This window comes from Chrysemys picta, chromosome 4 (assembly GCF_011386835.1).
Source record: "Chrysemys picta bellii isolate R12L10 chromosome 4, ASM1138683v2, whole genome shotgun sequence".
Classification (NCBI taxonomy): Eukaryota; Metazoa; Chordata; order Testudines; family Emydidae; genus Chrysemys; species Chrysemys picta.
In genome coordinates this window covers 92300926-92318197 of record NC_088794.1, presented here as the reverse complement: position 1 = coordinate 92318197, position 17272 = coordinate 92300926, and the positions used below count along the sequence as shown (strand labels likewise).

Genomic DNA, 17272 nt, shown 5'->3' with positions numbered 1-17272 from the left:
CACTGAATGACTCAGAAAGAGATGTTCACAGCCTGACACTGAAAAGACTCACAAATTAGAAATATCATCTTCCAAATAATGTACTTATTTAAAATTCTACAAATAAATGCCTGAGCAGTACCTGTCTCAGAGGTGGTGGTGTCATTGTGGAAATAAAACTGGATGTTTCAGGTTCTATTACATATTCTTTGAGAAAGGCCTTAAATAATTAGGCCAAATCTCCTAAGTATACAACATAAAACCCATAAATAAATAAAAAACCCTATTAAAACACTCACTTTAGAGATAATTTTAACTTCAAATGTTCCACACAGCTTTGACTGTCCTTCTCTGGCCTCTACCACCCTCCCTGATCTGCTTGCTGCCTGTCATTAGGCAATGCCTGGCCACTCATTTACACACTATGGACTTGTCAAATAATTTATCATATGTTTACTTTCTTTTGAAAGTGAGGATTCAACACTGATATTTTTGTTTTTTTGGGTTTTTTTTTTTTTGTTTAAATACACAGTACACAGACACAACATGCATCAAATTACAAGAAGGCTTTTACACCTGTCAAGGCTCAGTTCCTATCTGCTAAGTTTACTAGCCGATTTGCTCTTTCCTGTGGGGGTTTTAGTGTTTGGGGAGTGGTGGCAGGAGCTGTTGGATCCTTTTAGACCATTCTTGCTTGGTTTGCTGCAGAAGTGCTCTTGTTGGCAGGACCTCCTAGAGGATGAGGAGCCTGAATGGCTAGGAGGCGATTTACTCCTCCCAAGGTGTGGGGATGAACTCTTCTGGTCATGGTGGGGCCGTCCAGCCCGGGATGGTGAAGAACTGGCTGTACGGGGTAAGGAAGAGCTCCTAGGGGAGGCACTGGGGCTGCGTCGAGGGATGACAGGGCTTTTAGGTGGCGTTTTTGGGCTATGTGGCGATCCTGGACTCTTACACTGGGTGGAGCTCCTTGGCTTTTGAGATCCATTCTGAAGGATTTGAGCCAGACGAGAGATGAGGTCTGAGTCTGAGTTGCTGCTCCCTAGAACTCTGTACCTGCGTAATCTTAAAAAGAAATGAAGAGAGATTATTTCCACCATTTTATTGTGCTTTGTCCATTACAATGAATATACACAAACATAATATAAGTAGAAACTAGAGATGGGCCTTATCTGCAGAGTTCACATCTGGATCTGAACTTACCTAAAGTTCAGAGGTATCTGGATCTAGGGTTTTGGTTTGTGTCCAGTTCAAATGGACACAGTACCCATGTTTGTGTAACCCCCAACACATAACAAGAATGTGTTTATAAGTACTAGACAGAGGTGTCAAAGTGCATACAGGCATACTTATTTTACTGATAATACTGGAAGGAGCATATTGAAGGGTGGTGCTTATCAACTCCTTTTTTGGAGGGGTAGCGTACACTCCCTGTCTACCCACTGTGGCTGCAGTCTGTCAGTGTGGAAGAGGGCAAAGCCATCCTACTACACCTTCCTTCAGAGGGTATTGCATCACTAGTGACACCTACACTCCCGTTATACTTGTAGTCTACTCATACACGGAACAGGATTATGGCTGCCCATGCATAGATGTCCAGGGGTGAAGAAGAGCTTCTGGAATCCTCTCTGTGCTCCTTTTCATTCCTGTGCATAATCAGCCATGATCTGATCCTAACCAATTATGTCTAAATATTGTTCATCGAAATTTTCAAACTGTTAGGCTTCTAAATAAGAGTGCTTTGGTAATGGGTTTTGTGAGTGTTCAGCACTTTTGAGAACCAGGTCATTTTTATTTAAGTGTCTAAATATAGCTATAACTTTAGGAACCCAGGTTTGAAAATTCTGGCTATCCGTATCTATTGGAGAGTTCACTGGAAGGCTGTCACATCCTTCTGTAACACTTCAAGATATTATTAATATCTAACTGACGTGTTAAAGCTAAAGATTTAAAAAAAAACAGTTAAGATATTTCTCAAATGCTTTTTTGTGGTCAGATCACTTAAATCCAGGATTTTTAAAAAGAAATCATTTTACAAATGACCGAAGTTTTGGACAATCAGACAATACTCTTTGCAAGCTAGATCAAAGCTATTTTAAAATAAAATACGTATTTCTAGTTTATCTGTATTACCTGGCTTCTACCCCAGGCCTAGTTGGTGGTTTTCCTGGGGGTGGACGAGGAAAGAATTGAGCTGAGGTTGAACTGGTGACTTGATCAGTGGTAGCCCAGGATACTAGCCTTGGAATCTTGCTCTTTCTGGACTGAGAGCTGCTTGGTGACAAAGAGCCATCCTCAGATTGTTTGCCCAAATGAGTGTCCAGTGTCAATCTAGAAAAGGAGGATAAGACGTCATCCTCTGAAAATGGTACAGGAGCAGCAGCCACTTTTTCCTCCAGTGACTTGTCAGAGGCACTTGAGAGATCACCAAGGAAAGACTTGAGCTGTCTCTTTTCCACAAGTAGCCTGACCAAATCTGTCTGATGGGCCTTCTTTAGGAGAAGCTTTTCCTTTGCTGAAACAGGAGAAGTGGACTCTGATGTCAAGTCTATTTCTTGTGCTAAAACTGGTATGCGACTTTGTCTGACTACAAAGGGTGACCTAACCACGTCTTTCTTAGATTGATGAGAACTCTCATTCTCGGAAATACAATGGAACAGCTCTCCATTTCTGGGGACATTTTTCTCTCTTTTGCCCTCCTGGTGAAAAAATGTAGCAAGGTCCATCTGGTGGAATTCCAAGTCTTCACTATAATCAATTTCTTCATTATCATGGAAACCATTTTCCTGCACTACTACTATCTGATGTTCTGGTCTATCAGCAAATAGGTCTATGACTCTTGATGGTGAAACCTCTGATGTCTCAGCTGCTGCTGACTTCAGTACCTCATAGTTTGCATCTGAATTTGGCACCAAGCAGGAAGTCCTTGGCTGTGATTCATCAGTAGATTCAATAGCAGCTGGAGGTTTCCCCTCCACTAATTTTGAGCTCCCTGGTGGAGAACAACTCTGCCCTTTGTGAGACATTTTTAGGGCATCCTCAGAAACCACTGGAAGCCTTCCTTCTTCAGTTTCTACAGTGAGATTTCCAGGTTCTTTTTCTTCCTCCCTACTGCTACATTGTTCAAGTAGGTCCTTTTGGCCACAGTCTATGAGTCTGACACATTCTTTGACGTGCCATTCCCTCTCAAGCACCTCATGGCTGATATGATTTAATTGAAGTACCAGATCTGTTCTGCTGGTACTAGTGGGAAGTACATCCTCTGTCACTACCAATCCAGGCAAATTCTCCTTAGGAGAGGAAAATTCCACAGTGTGTTCCATAGGATGAGTGTTTCTGTCCCTCTTCTCTAGCTGGTGGCCATAATGAAAGCTCTCAGAGGCAGATTGGGTGGATGCCACTGATGGTCTGGGTACTGTTATCTATATTGGAAAATTAAAGGAAAAATTAAAAGATAGGAATATCATCTTATACAGATCATATTCTTTAAAATGCAGACTTGATACTGTATGTTCAAAGTGTTATTGTTCCCATCAATCATTATGTTCATATTGGAAAAGTAACAGCTAATTTCATAAATGACATTTGATTTACAGAACTAGAAAATAAAATTCTCTACCATCCTTGGACAAAATGTATGGCATGTGAAAACAAGCATTATCTCTGCTGAAAAGGTCACATTCACTAAGAACCCTGCTGGAGAACAGAGCCAGCCTAAGGAGTAAACTACGTTTTGTTTGTTATTTTTATACAATTTTGCATATTTTTATAAAAGTTTTACACATTCAACTTCATAGTAAAAAGTAATCCTTAACAAGCTATACTATAAAAATTACAAAACCTTGCAGTCAGGGATGGAAGATGATGAACAGTATTTCATAGGCTAGGATTAAAGAAGTGAGATTTTTGGTCAAGGCAGCAGATAGTTCCCATTGAGTCACCATGGTGTATAAACATATAGTCAGAGCTTGTAATGTTCATCAGCAGTGGAAATGATTATGGAATGTGAGTCTGGCCACAAAAGTCTCCTGGATTCACCTCTGCTGGAAGTTGAAGCTGATGACAGTTGCCATGGAATCTGCAATTTTATATCACAGACACTTCATTGGCACTTGCTGCAGAAATAGTCTTAAAGTGCTGGAGAGCTCAAAGGGCTTTTAGCATAATTAGCATAGTGACACCATTGGCTGGTAAAAATCAAACTCACCCATTAGGTCCCAGGAACTCATTTCACATTTAATACTGGTGGTATTCAATCTACTTCCATGAAAAACAAGCAAACTGGGATTTGATAGTGACATGCACCCTGTTGGGGAATCTGAATTCAACAGCTGCATGGAGACTCTCACTCCTTTTGTACATCCTCTTATTAGTCCTCATGTAACAAACATCCATCATTATAGGGTCAAACTTACTTTCATCAAATACAAACATCCAACTGATGTTGTAAATTATTCACAGGAAAAATATGGAACATTAGCCATGCTGCATCATGATACTGAAGTTACAGAAATTAATGTTATTTATGTTAAGGAAATTATTACCACATCATTCTGAGATTTATTACACTGATTTTCTAATGTGCCTCACTTTTGGGTTTTTGTTCCATATTTGGGCTTGAGGCCGGGTTGGGCAAGCTAGACATGGGAGGTCTGGCTTGCAACGTGGTTTTTATACACCACTGTGTAGCTGGTCTCAGAGTAGCAGTGATTTGCAAAGCAGGTTCTTTGTAGTTTCACAGACAGCATGAGAGTCAAGCATTTTTTCTGTTACTTTTAGGGCAGAGAAAATGGGGTTTTCACTGAGTGCAGAGGGAGAGAAAGCAGGGAGTAGCCCAGCAAGGAAGGCATCCTAAGAATTCCCAAATGGGACTGATTAAGCTGTATCTACTGTTCTTACAGAGGATTTGCTAGGATCAACGGAGCAAGCGAAAACCCACACTCAGATGTCTGGAGTCCTTCTGCAGCAAGAGGGAAACTTTTTTCTCATTTACCTGCTAATTTACTTTCAGGGACTGGATATGCACAGTCCTGGGCTCTTCTTGTTAACTGAATCAGAATGGCATGTTGACAACCAATCAAACCAAAAAGTATTCACACCCTCGGGGACAGTCCTCACTTCTTCTCTTATCTTAGTTTGAGTCTTTAATATATGAAAGAAACATTATCTCCATTTTTGAGTGAGAAGTGCTTTTTTTACTCCAGGATTCAAGGAAAAATCCAGGATCTTTCAGGTGGGAGGGGGGATTTGTGCTGTACTGATCCAATCTCAAAAAGCAAAGGGGAAGTAGGAATAAAATTTGCCTTTCCATGACTGGGTCCACTACTGCACAGAACTTGCATTTTAAACAACAATACCCTAGCAAGCACTCAAAGTGTAAAGGAAAAGGAAAAAAGGACATTAGGGTCAAGAAAATGAAACCATTCTTTCTCCCATTCCCTCTCTGTCTCCGATTGATCTCTCTAAGGGATCACATCTTTACGTATTCTGTGTCTGAAAACTGGAGCTGTTCACCTGAACATACAGCCCACCTCTGTAAAGGGGTGGAGGAAATACCATCTAGTCACTTTATAAAAGTTTATTTACTCTTCTCTGTCTAGGAGACCTAAAGACTGTGCAGGTTGAGTGTGATTTAATCCTGAGGAGAGAAGAGATCTCTGTTATTCTGTACACTCCTATGGAAGCAGATTTTGATCCATTTAGCTATGAAATATGAAGAAACTTGGAGGTTTTTTCTAGATCATTCAAGCAGGACCAAAAATGAATCTACTCTCTCTCTAAAAGAATCCAACTCAGTCACGTACATTTTCAGAACCCTCTGATGGTAGGTTTTGCCAGAATTTTCTTCCTAGAAATGAAAAAGAAGATAGGCCAAACAATGTCCTGGTCCAAATTAAATCAAATATGCAGGAGCATGAAATAGAGCTGCTGTCCCCCTACCTTCTAAGCAAAGATGATTGCTGTCAAAGCCACTGCCTTAAGGTTCAGGAAGTGCAAGCTGAATGACAACAATGTTAAAAAGGATGCAATAGATGCTCTCATATAATTTTTGAAAATAAGACTAAAACTCAAAAGGGCTACAAGACCTGGGAGGAACTAAAGAAAGAAGATTTTTGTGAGGACCAAAGATACTAGAAGAAGGACCCTCCCCTCCTCCATGCATGGAGTTCCTTAAGGCACTAAGAACTGATGTCTGTACCTCTAAGGAACTAGGAGCTAAACTCTTACGAAAACCCTCTTGAAAGAAGTCTAAGACAAATGGGACCCTGCCCTTCTTGGATGAAACCCTCTAGCCCTACACCATGCTGAGAAAATAGACTATACTAAATAGCAGGCAATGGAGGATCTGCTCTCTTGTGAGAGAGGGGCATAGTTTGACCCACCTTATCAGAAATCCTCAACACATTCAGAAGTGCCCTGTCACAAACCAGGCTGTGAGATTTAGGGCTTCTGGATTTGGCTGCAACATTTGTCCATATTTTAGCAGATCTGGACACAAGAGGAGAGGGAACTGAGCCACCTGAGAGAGAGGCTCAGAAGGTCAATAAAGAAGGTCTTACGTGGCCTCTCCAAAGCCAAAAGAATCAATTGGGTCCAGTGAAGAATTGCCTTTTTATTTTTAAGTATTTTCCAAGCAAGCAATACAGGAGGAAATCATAAACAAGGTTGGTGTTCCATGGAATGGCAAATGTGTCATACTCTAGAGACCCTAGAAATGGATACATGCCACAGTAATGAAAACAGCTTAATATTTTATTTTGCTGAAGACAGGTCCATAGATGGGAGTCCTTAATGTTCAGAAATCTTGTGAAAAAATTCTATCTGAAGAGACCAATCCCTGGATGACATTTTTGACCTAACAAGCAGTCTCCTTCGCAATTCAAGTCACCTGGGATCCAGAGAGTTTTACTGAGTACTCTTCCATTTATCTGAAGAGAAAGATGGCTTTCTCTTAGAAGACTTGGGTTGTTTTGTCCCCTGTGAGAGATAACCACCACTGTGTTGTCTATTTTTATGAGAATATTCTTTCCCTTCATCGATTTCCAAAAGGACAGTAGTGATATTTTAACCATCCTTAGTTCAAGTCTGTTTATGTGGAAAATCTCTCTCTGAGTGTACTCTCCGAGTCAACAGAATTGTACTGTCAGGCTACACTGGCTGTGATGTGAAGCCTGCTTTGCCCTTGGAATGGGAAGCCTTTCAACAGATCCTATTGGTTTTGCCACCAGATAAGAGCAATATGTGACAGGATACCATCATGCTGAAAAAGGAGAGAACAGCTCTCTGGGTGACTGAGCAGGACCATAGAATTAGAACTGCTAAATGGTTTATAGCTGCACAATTCTCTCCTTGAATGGAAATATCCTTCCTTGAGCTCATTAGCAAACCCACATGGCTCAAGTGCTCAGAGGGAAAGGAAGCACTCATTTTGTGATTCACCATGAACCCAGGTCAAAAATGCCTATTGTCCCACTGACTCTCCTCAGAGCTTGGTCTTTAGACTTTATCCACATTTGCAAGTGATTTAAATAGCTGATCATGCAGAAGACTTTCCTGAACAAGGCTGCTGCAATTTCAGACATGGCTTTAATAAAATCCAAAGGAGCTTGTAATGGGGACTGGGCTTATCAGTGGTGCTGCATAGTTGTTTGGTCCCTGGGTTCCACCTCTCCTCCGTTTTCAGCATCCCTCACCAGCAATCACTCCAACACTGGGGAGGTCCACTTTTGGTAGGTAGCGATTCAGCCATTCCACCTGGTCATTAGTTGAGTTCACCCCCTTCCGAGGTAAGAGAGGCCAACAAAATATATATAGTTCAACTTCCCCACAAAAGAAAGGGTCTTCATCCCACCTCCAAGCCCGCCATACAATTTCCATATCCAGACGTAGCCCTCTGGTCAAAAAGGTTGACCACCCCTGTGGTATAGTGTCCACAATGTAGATGCAGCCTAGGTGTTTTGATTATTATCTAGCCACAGTAGCGAATCAACTGTAAGCCTAGGTGAGAACTACAACTGCCTAAATGACCACTAACTCCCACCAACAAGTATTTCTATTTCTGTTTTATAAAACCTAGGAAATTAAATGGCAAAAAGCTTTGTTAACATGGAGTTAAGGTTGCCAAATGATAGCTCATGCCCTTCCACAACATCTAAGTTCAGCAAAAGACGGTTACTCACCGTTGTAACTGTTGTTCTTCGAGATGTGTTGCTCATATCCATTCCAATTAGGGTGTGCGCGCGCCGCGTGCACGATCGTCGGAGAATTTTCTACCCTAGCAACACCGGCGGGTCGGCTGTGGAGCCCCCTAGAGTGGCGCCTTCATGGCGCTGAATATATACCCCAGCCGACCCGGCGCCCCCTCAGTTCCTTCTTGCCGGCTACTCCGACAGTGGGGAAGGGGGGCGGGTTTGGAATGGATATGAGCAACACATCTCGAAGAACAACAGTTACAACGGTGAGTAACCGTCTTTTCTTCTTCGAGTGCTTGCTCATATCGATTCCAATTAGGTGACTCCCAAGCCCAACTTAGGTGGTGGGGTCGGAGTGAGACATTGCTGTGTGCAAAACCGCTGATCCGAATGCAGCATCGTCCCTGGACTGCTGCACTAGTGCATAGTGAGCTGTAAATGTGTGGACTGATGACCAAACCGCAGCTCTACAAATGTCCTGGATCGGAACTTGCGCCAGGAAAGCAGTCGAGGAAGCTTGGGCCCTCGTGGAGTGAGCGGTGAGGTGCGGTGCTGAGACACCTGCCAGGTCATAGCAAGTCCGGATGCAAGACGTAATCCAGGAGGATAGGCGTTGTGAGGAGACCGGTAAGCCTTTCATTCGGTCGGCCACTGCAACGAAGAGTTGCGTCGTCTTTCTAAAGTGCCTTGTGCGGTCAATATAGAAAGCCAGGGCCCTGCGTACGTCCAGAGAATGCAAACATTGATCCTGGCGAGTAGCATGTGGTTTAGGATGAAAGACCGGGAGAAATATATCCTGGTTGATATGAAATGGAGAAACCACCTTAGGGAGAAAGGCAGGATGTGGACGAAGCTGCACTTTATCCTTATGGAAAACTGTGTAAGGGGGCTCGGATGTAAGCGCCCTGAGTTCAGAAACGCGCCTTGCTGAGGTGATGGCTACGAGGAAGGCTGTCTTCCAGGATAGGTACAGAAGTGAACAGGTGGCCAGTGGCTCGAATGGAGGACCTGTGAGCTTGGAGAGAACCAGGTTGAGGTCCCACGTCGGAACGGGCTGACGTTGTTGTGGGTACATCCGGTCTAAGCCCTTGAGGAATCTAGCGACCATCGGGTTAGAGAATACCGAGGACGCGAGTTCCCCTGGGTGAAAGGCTGATATAGCGGCCAGGTGAACTCTAATTGAAGATATCACCAACCCCTGCTGTTTTAGGGAGAGGAGATATTCCAATATGAGAGGAATAGGTGCCTGTAACGGGGACGTGGCTCGTTGTTCGCACCAACAGGAGAACCGCTTCCACTTGGCCAAGTACGTGGCTCGTGTTGAGGGCTTCCTACTGCTCAACAGAATCTGTTGGACCGAGAGTGAGCATTGTTGCTCTGCCTGGGTGAACCATGGAGCAGCCACGCCGTGAGGTGAAGAGATTGCAGGTCGGGGTGACGCAGCCGGCCGTGGTCCTGAGAGATGAGATCTGGACATAATGGAAGCGGGATCGGTGTCTGAACCGAGAGTTCCAACAGTGTGGTGTACCAATGTTGTCTCGGCCACGCTGGAGCGATCAGAATTACCTGTGCCTGGTCTCTGCGCAATTTGAGCAGTACCTTGTGGACCAGAGGAAACGGAGGGAAGGCATAAAACAGGTGGTCTTTCCAGGGAAGGAGAAACGCATCCGAGAGGGAGCCCGGAGCTCGACCTTGCAGGGAGCAGAACACGTGGCACTTTCTGTTGTCTCGAGATGCAAACAGGTCTATCTGGGGAAACCCCCACTTCTGGAAGACGGAATGTATGATGTCCGGACGGATAGACCACTCGTGCGTCTGAAAGGACCTGCTGAGTCGGTCCGCTAAAGTGTTCTGGACTCCAGGGAGGAACGATGCCGTGAGATGGATTGAGTGGGCGATGCAGAAGTCCCACAGGCGAATGGCCTCTTGGCATAGAATTGACGAACGTGCTCCTCCTTGCTTGTTGATGTAAAACATGGCCGTGGTGTTGTCGATGAGAACTAACACACAGCGGCCACGTAGGAGATTGAGAAATGCCTGGCACGCCAGGCGCACCGCCATCAGTTCCCGAACATTGATGTGCAGAGCTAGCTGTGGTGCAGTCCACAGGCCCTGGGTATGGTGTTCGTTGAGATGGGCGCCCCAACCCAGAGATGAAGCGTCTGTGACCAGGTGCAGAGAGGGTTGTGGGGCGTGAAATGGCATCCCCTCGCAAACCACATTGTGATCTAGCCACCAGGTGGGGGAGGTCAGGACCGAGTTCGGGACCGTGACCACCATGTTCAGGCTGTCCCGATGTGGGCGGTATATCGATGACACCCAGGTCTGGAGTGGGCGAAGCCGAAGTCTGGCATGCCTGGTTACGTACGTGCAGGAAGCCATGTGACCCAGCAGGGTGAGGCACGACCTCACCGTGGTAGTTGGGAAGGCCTTGAGCCCTTGAATAAGGCTCGTGATGGTACAAAAGCGGTTGTCTGGCCGGATGGCTTGTGCACGTCTGGAGTCTAGGACTGCGCCGATGAATTCTATTCTCTGGGTAGGTTCTAGAGTGGATTTGTCCTTGTTGAGTAGGATGCCCAACTCGTTGAATGTGTGCACTATTATGTGAACGTGAGCTCGAACTTGCTCTTTGGTGCGACCGCGTACCAGCCAGTCGTCTAGGTACGGGAACACCTGTATCCCTTGCCGACGAAGGTATGCTGCCACGACAGCCATACATTTCGTGAACACTCTTGGGGCCGAGGATAGGCCGAAGGGAAGGACTGCAAATTGGTAGTGCACCTTGCTTACCACAAATCGCAGGAAGCGTCTGTGAGGCGGGTAAATTGCGATATGAAAGTATGCGTCTTTCATGTCGAGGGCGGCGAACCAGTCTCCAGGATCGAGGGAAGGGATAATGGCCCCTAAAGAGACCATGCGGAACTTCAACTTTACTATGAATTTGTTGAGTCCGCGCAAGTCCAAGATGGGTCGCAGACCCCCTTTGGACTTGGGGATCAGGAAGTAGCGGGAATAAAATCCCCTGCCCCTTAACTCTAATGGAACCTCCTCTATGGCCCCCGTCAATAGGAGCGTGGAAACCTCCTGTATAAGAAGTTGCTTGTGAGAAGGGTCCCTGAAGAGGGACGGGGAGGGGGGGTGGGAGGGGGGGAATGAAGAAAACTGGATAGCGTATCCTCTCTCTACCGTGCGAAGGACCCAACGGTCCGAGGTTATAAGGGACCAAGCACGGTGGAAATGGGAAAGGCGATCCCGAAAGGAGGGGGCTGGATCCTGGGGGATGACTGGGGCGCCGTCCTCGACCGCACCTTCAAAAGTTCTGCCTGGGGCCTGAAGGTGGCCTTGGTGGCCCCTGGTTCTGACCGGGTTGAGGGCCAGTCCACCTTCTCCTACCACCTCGCCCCCGCCTTCTGGCAGAGTCCTGTCTCTGACGAGGTGGAGGGGGGTAGAAACGTTGAGGCTGGGGCCTAAATGGTCTGCGCTGGGGACCCGCAACATGCATCCCCAGGGAGCGCATGATTGTTCTCGAGTCCTTGAGGCTCTGCAGACGAGAGTCCGTCTTGTCCGAGAACAATCCATGTCCCTCAAAAGGCAGATCCTGTAAGGTTTGCTGCAGCTCCGGAGGCAAACCCGAAACCTGAAGCCAGGAGATCCTCCGCATAGCGATACCTGAAGCCAGGGTTCTCGCAGCCGAGTCCGCTATGTCCAAGGAGGCCTGCAAGGAGGTCCGAGCCACCTTCTTACCCTCCTCTACCAAGGCCCCAAACTCCTCCCTGGAGTCTTGGGGAACCAATTCCTTGAACTTCCCCATAGAGTTCCAGGAATTAAAGTTATAGCGGCTCAGGAGCGCCTGCTGGTTAGCCGCTCTAAGTTGCAGCCCTCCGGCTGAATAAACTTTACGGCCAAACAAATCGAGGCGCTTAGCCTCCTTCAATTTGGGCGCTGCGGCCTGTTGACCGTGGCGCTCCCTTGCATTCACTGATGACACCACCAGTGAACATGGCTGGGGATGGGTATACAAGTACTCATAGTCCTTTGAGGGGACAAAGTACTTTCTTTCCACCCCTCTCGCTGTGGGTGGGATAGAGGCAGGAGTTTGCCATATCGTAGTGGCGTTAGCCTGGATCGTGCGGATCAGGGGCAACGCCACTCTGGATGGGGCATCCGCCGAGAGGATATTTACAATGGGGTCCTGCACCTCCACTATCTCCTCCGCCTGTAGGTCCATATTACGGGCCACCCTACGTAAGAGGTCCTGGTGAGCCCGAAGATCTATCGGGGGTGGACCTGTGCACGACGTGCCCGCCACTGCCTCATCCGGAGAGGAAGAGGAAGATGCCTCCGGTGGTAAGGGGTCCAAGGGAGGGTCCTGTTCTCCCTGTTCCTGGGACGGAGCATCACCTGCCCTTGGGTCCAGGACGTCAGGTGGTGCGGGCACGGAAGCCTCCATGCCCCCTGGAGGAGGGCGAGAGATGGTGGACTCTGGGGCCCTTCTATCAGAGTGACCCGAGCGAGAGGCTGAAGTTAGTGGAGCCCCTTGCGCCTGATGGTACGCCCACGGGGTCCAGAAAGACCAGTGAGATGGGCCGTGAGCAGGGTCCTCTGCTACCTCCTGCCAGTGGCCTATATCTTGCTCCTCGGCTTGCCCCTGAGGGGGGTATGCCGATCTCGATATGTCCTCAGAGGAGCGAGACACCGATCTCGATGGCCATGGCGGTGCCGACTGCGCCGAGACGATTCCCGTGGGATACGGTGCCGCACGGTGCCGGTCCGGAGATGAACGGTCCCTATGCGGTGCCGGCGAATGGTGCCGAGATCGGGATCGGTGCCGATGACCGCGTCGGTGCCGAGAGTCCGACCTGGACCTGGAATGTGATCTTGAGTAGGCCCGGTGCCGGGAGCGGCCTCTCGACGTCGAGCGTCGATCGTAGCGGTGCCGAGAACTACGTCTCGATGTCGACCGGTGCCGACGATCATAGCGGTGCCGGGACGTAGAACGGTGCCGCGACGATGATCTTAGCCGCGAGTACGACCGGTGCCGAGGTGATATCCGGCGCCGGGACTGCGAGCGGCATGGGGACCTGCTTCGGGACCTGGACCGGTGCCGTGGTTCCAGCCCCTGCGATGGGGGGCGCATCAAGGCAGGTTTCCCCCTGGACTGGACCAGACGAGTCAACGGTGCCGACGGTGCCGGTGGTTGGGGCGGTGCCGGCTCCGTGAGAGCAATCAAGTCTCTCGCCATCGCGAAGGTCTCTGGGGTCGACGGGAGGCACTGTATCACCGCCGGTCGCGGTGGTGATCCTGTCTGCACCGGACTCAACGGCCTCGGAGCCGGAGGCACCTGTTTTTGGTGCTCCACAGGCGGACGCGGCTCTACCCCCGGCACCGGGGGAGCCGGCGTCTTCAGTACGGCAGTCCCCGTCTTATGGGATTTTTTATGTCCCGGGGATGATGAACGGCGCCGAGGCACTTGCTGCGAGTGCGGTGCTGACGGGGTCCGGTGCCGTGGAGGCTTGTCCGACGTGGTCGGAATGGTCGGTGCCGCCGGGGCACTGCGCACCGAGGCGCTAGGTGCCGGGGCTTGGCGCGCCGATGGAGCGTCCGGGCTAAGTGCCGCCTCCATAAGGAGTTGCCGAAGCCGAAAGTCCCGCTCCTTCTTGGTCCTCGGTCTGAAGGCCTTACAGATCTTGCACTTATCTGTCTGATGGGACTCCCCCAGGCACTTCAGACACGAGTCGTGCGGGTCACTTGTTGGCATAGGCTTAGCGCAGGACGCGCACTGTTTGAAGCCGGGAGCCTTGGGCATGAGCCCGGCCACGCGCCGGGGGAAAAAGGGGGAGACAACCCCCTTAATCCCCTTTAACTATATAACAACTATTAACAAAGTGAATAAACAACTATCTAACTATATACAACTAGAACTAGAACTATAACTATCAATAAACGGAATAAGCTAGGGAGAGTGGAGAACAGCTACGCCGCGCTCCACAGTTCCAACGACCGTCAGGGGCGGTAAGAAGGAACTGAGGGGGCGCCGGGTCGGCTGGGGTATATATTCAGCGCCATGAAGGCGCCACTCTAGGGGGCTCCACAGCCGACCCGCCGGTGTTGCTAGGGTAGAAAATTCTCCGACGATCGTGCACGCGGCGCGCGCACACCCTAATTGGAATCGATATGAGCAAGCACTCGAAGAAGAACTTAAACTTCTGAAAACCAGGAAATTCAGAATTAAGATAAATGCCCACACAACCTTAACGCTGCCCACGTGTCGCTGTGCACGTGGCCAGAGTATGCCATACTGTCCTGACAGGCTCCAGAACAGCGTCATTTGTTGGCAGTGCCATTCTGGCCAGTGATGAGGTATGGAGGATATCCAGAACCTTATGCGGGTATCCTGGATCTCTTCCAGGCGAATTGGAGTTCCTCTGCAACTCTCCACAACAGTTCCTGAAATTGCCTGAAGTCATCCAGAGGAGAGGGGGATGCTGCAGTCACCGCTTTGTCCGGAGATGAGGAGGCACTGCCGGGACCAGACTAAGGAGTTCTTCCTCTAACAGTGGATCCGAATGCCTGCTAGAAGGATCCCTTAGGGGGGAGGCAGGTGAAGGTTCTCTTGCAAACTGAGCCAGTTCCGGGGGAGGGGTATTAGGAACAGGGTCCCCAGAATGACCAGTAGGTGTCAGAGGCACCCTCTCTTTGCCCAGTATCAGTCCCATGGATTTTCCCAGAACTGGTGTCAAGTATCAGAGGGGTAGCCATGTTAGTCTGAATTTGTAAAAAGCAACAGAGGGTCCTGTGGCACCTTTAAGACTAACAGAAGTATTGGGAGCATAAGCTTTCATGGGTAAGAACCTCACTTCTTCAGATGCAAGTCATCTGAAGAAGTGAGGTTCTTACCCACGAAAGCTTATGCTCCCAATACTTCTGTTAGTCTAAAAGGTGCCACAGGACCCTCTGTTGCTTTTCCCAGAACTGGAGGATCCTACATCTTATGGGGTGCCGGTGATGACAGTACTAATGGACCGGAGCTTGGAGTCGCTGGATCCCATTATTTGTGGAATTTCTTCTTGTGCCTGTGGGCCTTAGCATGAGCTCCATCCCCAGGGCTAGAATTCGTGGAAGGTGTGTCTACTTTTTTCGCTTTTCAGGAAGATTTACTCCCATGCTTATGGGTACGCTTCCTTACCTCCCGACTAGACCCCGCCATAAGGTCCATGGTGGTGGTTCTGCCAGCACTGGATTTGGATGTGGTAGCAGGAGGTGTGCTCCTTGCTGATTCAGGCTGACATATGAGGGGGGTTCTCTGACTTGGGTCCGAACAAGGCCTCATGGAAAGCTCCATGAGGTGCTTCCAGAAGCAGAGAGCCTAGCCTGCTTGAGTGTAGCTAGGGAAAGACTGGCAAATACTGTACTTGGACACGATGTGAGCTTCCCCCAAGCAGTAGAGGCAGCTCTCTGAGAAGGAGTGCAGGCAGGAGGCACAGCGTTTGAAGCCCGGAGGCCTGGGCATAGTCCAGTACCCATTCGTGGCTCTGGGGGACGGGAGAGAGTTGTGGTGAAGAAAAAACACACCCTCAAATTTATCTAAACTAATCACTAAAACTACAAGAAAAACTACAAGAAACTACTAAAAAATAAATTCTAACGCTATGTACAACTATCTTATTTAAAAGTGTGTCAAGACAAGGACACAAAGTTCCGATCCGGACCATTCGGTGGTAAGAAGGAACTGGAGACGCGGTTGGTCCACCCCACCCATTATCAACTTGGATGGAGGCATGAGGCGAGCCACAATGCATGCGCAGATCCACAGACATTACTTTCAAATTCTCCTCCAACTCTGGGCACATGGTGCACATGCACAACCCTCAGTGGAATACAATAGGGACCATCACTCGAAGAAGAACACTTTATGTCTTCCTCTGCTACTATATACATCTCTGAAGAGAAATTTGATGTACAGTATGAAACAGACTACACTATATAAAGTGGTATTGAACTGTGCTTTTTAATGAGACTAAAATTTTTAATGACACTAAAATACCACAGTCCCTACTGAATTTTTTTACAATCTAATCTGCCTATCTCTTATGTTCCCCTTCTATACAAATTTTTGTGGAAGAGAAGAAGTTAAATAAAAACAACTATAGATTTTCTTATCTACAAATTCCAGTGCATTCTTTCTTCGTGGAGGTGGGACTAATATGTGAAAAAGAAGGGAGCACTGTTGCTTTAATTCATGGAGTTGGGGAATAACAGAAATACCAACTACAAAACTCATTGATATAGGACCACAGGTGTGTACCATTCCTGACTCTGAGCCCCTTCTGGTCCTCATTATAGCAGAGCAAGAGCTCTGTGATAGTCAAGTTTAAGACCAGCTTTCTGTTTAAAGATCAACTCTTCTAAGTGCTCCAAAATCTGTACAGTTAATCAGATTGCCTTGAAATTTGGTGTGCTTCATGGGGGCACAAGGTATGGTCAGTGACCCACATTGAGGGCCATTTGACCCTGGGGTTCCCAAGATACAAATCTTTTCTTAAAGTTGTTACATTCTTACAACTTTTTTGCTCACAGAAAGTGATCAGCGATCAAACTACAGCTCAGATCATGGCACCAAGGTCTCAGATGCTCAAGGGTTACCCCAACACAGTGCATGGCATTCAACAGTCCTTTGGGAGAAAGGAAATTAAAACCACTGATCTAATAGATTACACAGAACATGTGCAGAGAGAGATGCTTACTATCCAGAAAACTACCTCTATATCACAGGACTTCAGTGGCTTTTAGGAGCTGGATAGTTAGGAATGATGGTAACACAAATTTAAACATCTGAAATCCAGAAAATGAATAGTTAAAATACACATCACCCCTATTTGGTGGTGGTGCTGGGCTCACCAGAGTATGTGGGGGTGTAACCTGGTTTGGAAGAGGAGTGGACTGGAGTGCATGGACCTGGGGCATACCTGGGGAAGCCTGGCTGAAGCAGGGGCAAGAGTCCCAATTGGGGGTGGACAGTGGGAGTGAGGGGCCCTGCTCAGTGTGCAGCACAGGCTACATAACCCAGGTGGCGTGCAGCCCTCCAGTAAGCTCCAGTAAGCCTA

General features: G+C 47.9%; 1 protein-coding gene across 12 annotated transcripts in view; it reads right to left on the bottom strand.

Annotated features, from left to right (window-relative positions):
* Positions 1-468: 468 nt before the first annotated feature.
* Positions 469-17272, bottom strand: part of TTBK2 (tau tubulin kinase 2) — a 314450-nt gene continuing 297646 nt past the window's right edge. For all 12 annotated transcript variants that reach the window (XM_065595339.1, XM_008169904.3, XM_065595338.1 and 9 more), the window contains 2 exons: positions 2110-3398; positions 469-1041 (listed from right to left, as the gene is read on the bottom strand). In XM_065595339.1, the coding sequence (XP_065451411.1) occupies positions 573-1041; positions 2110-3398 (1758 nt within the window). In that variant the 3' untranslated portion in view covers positions 469-572. The remainder of the gene's footprint in view (positions 1042-2109; positions 3399-17272) is intronic.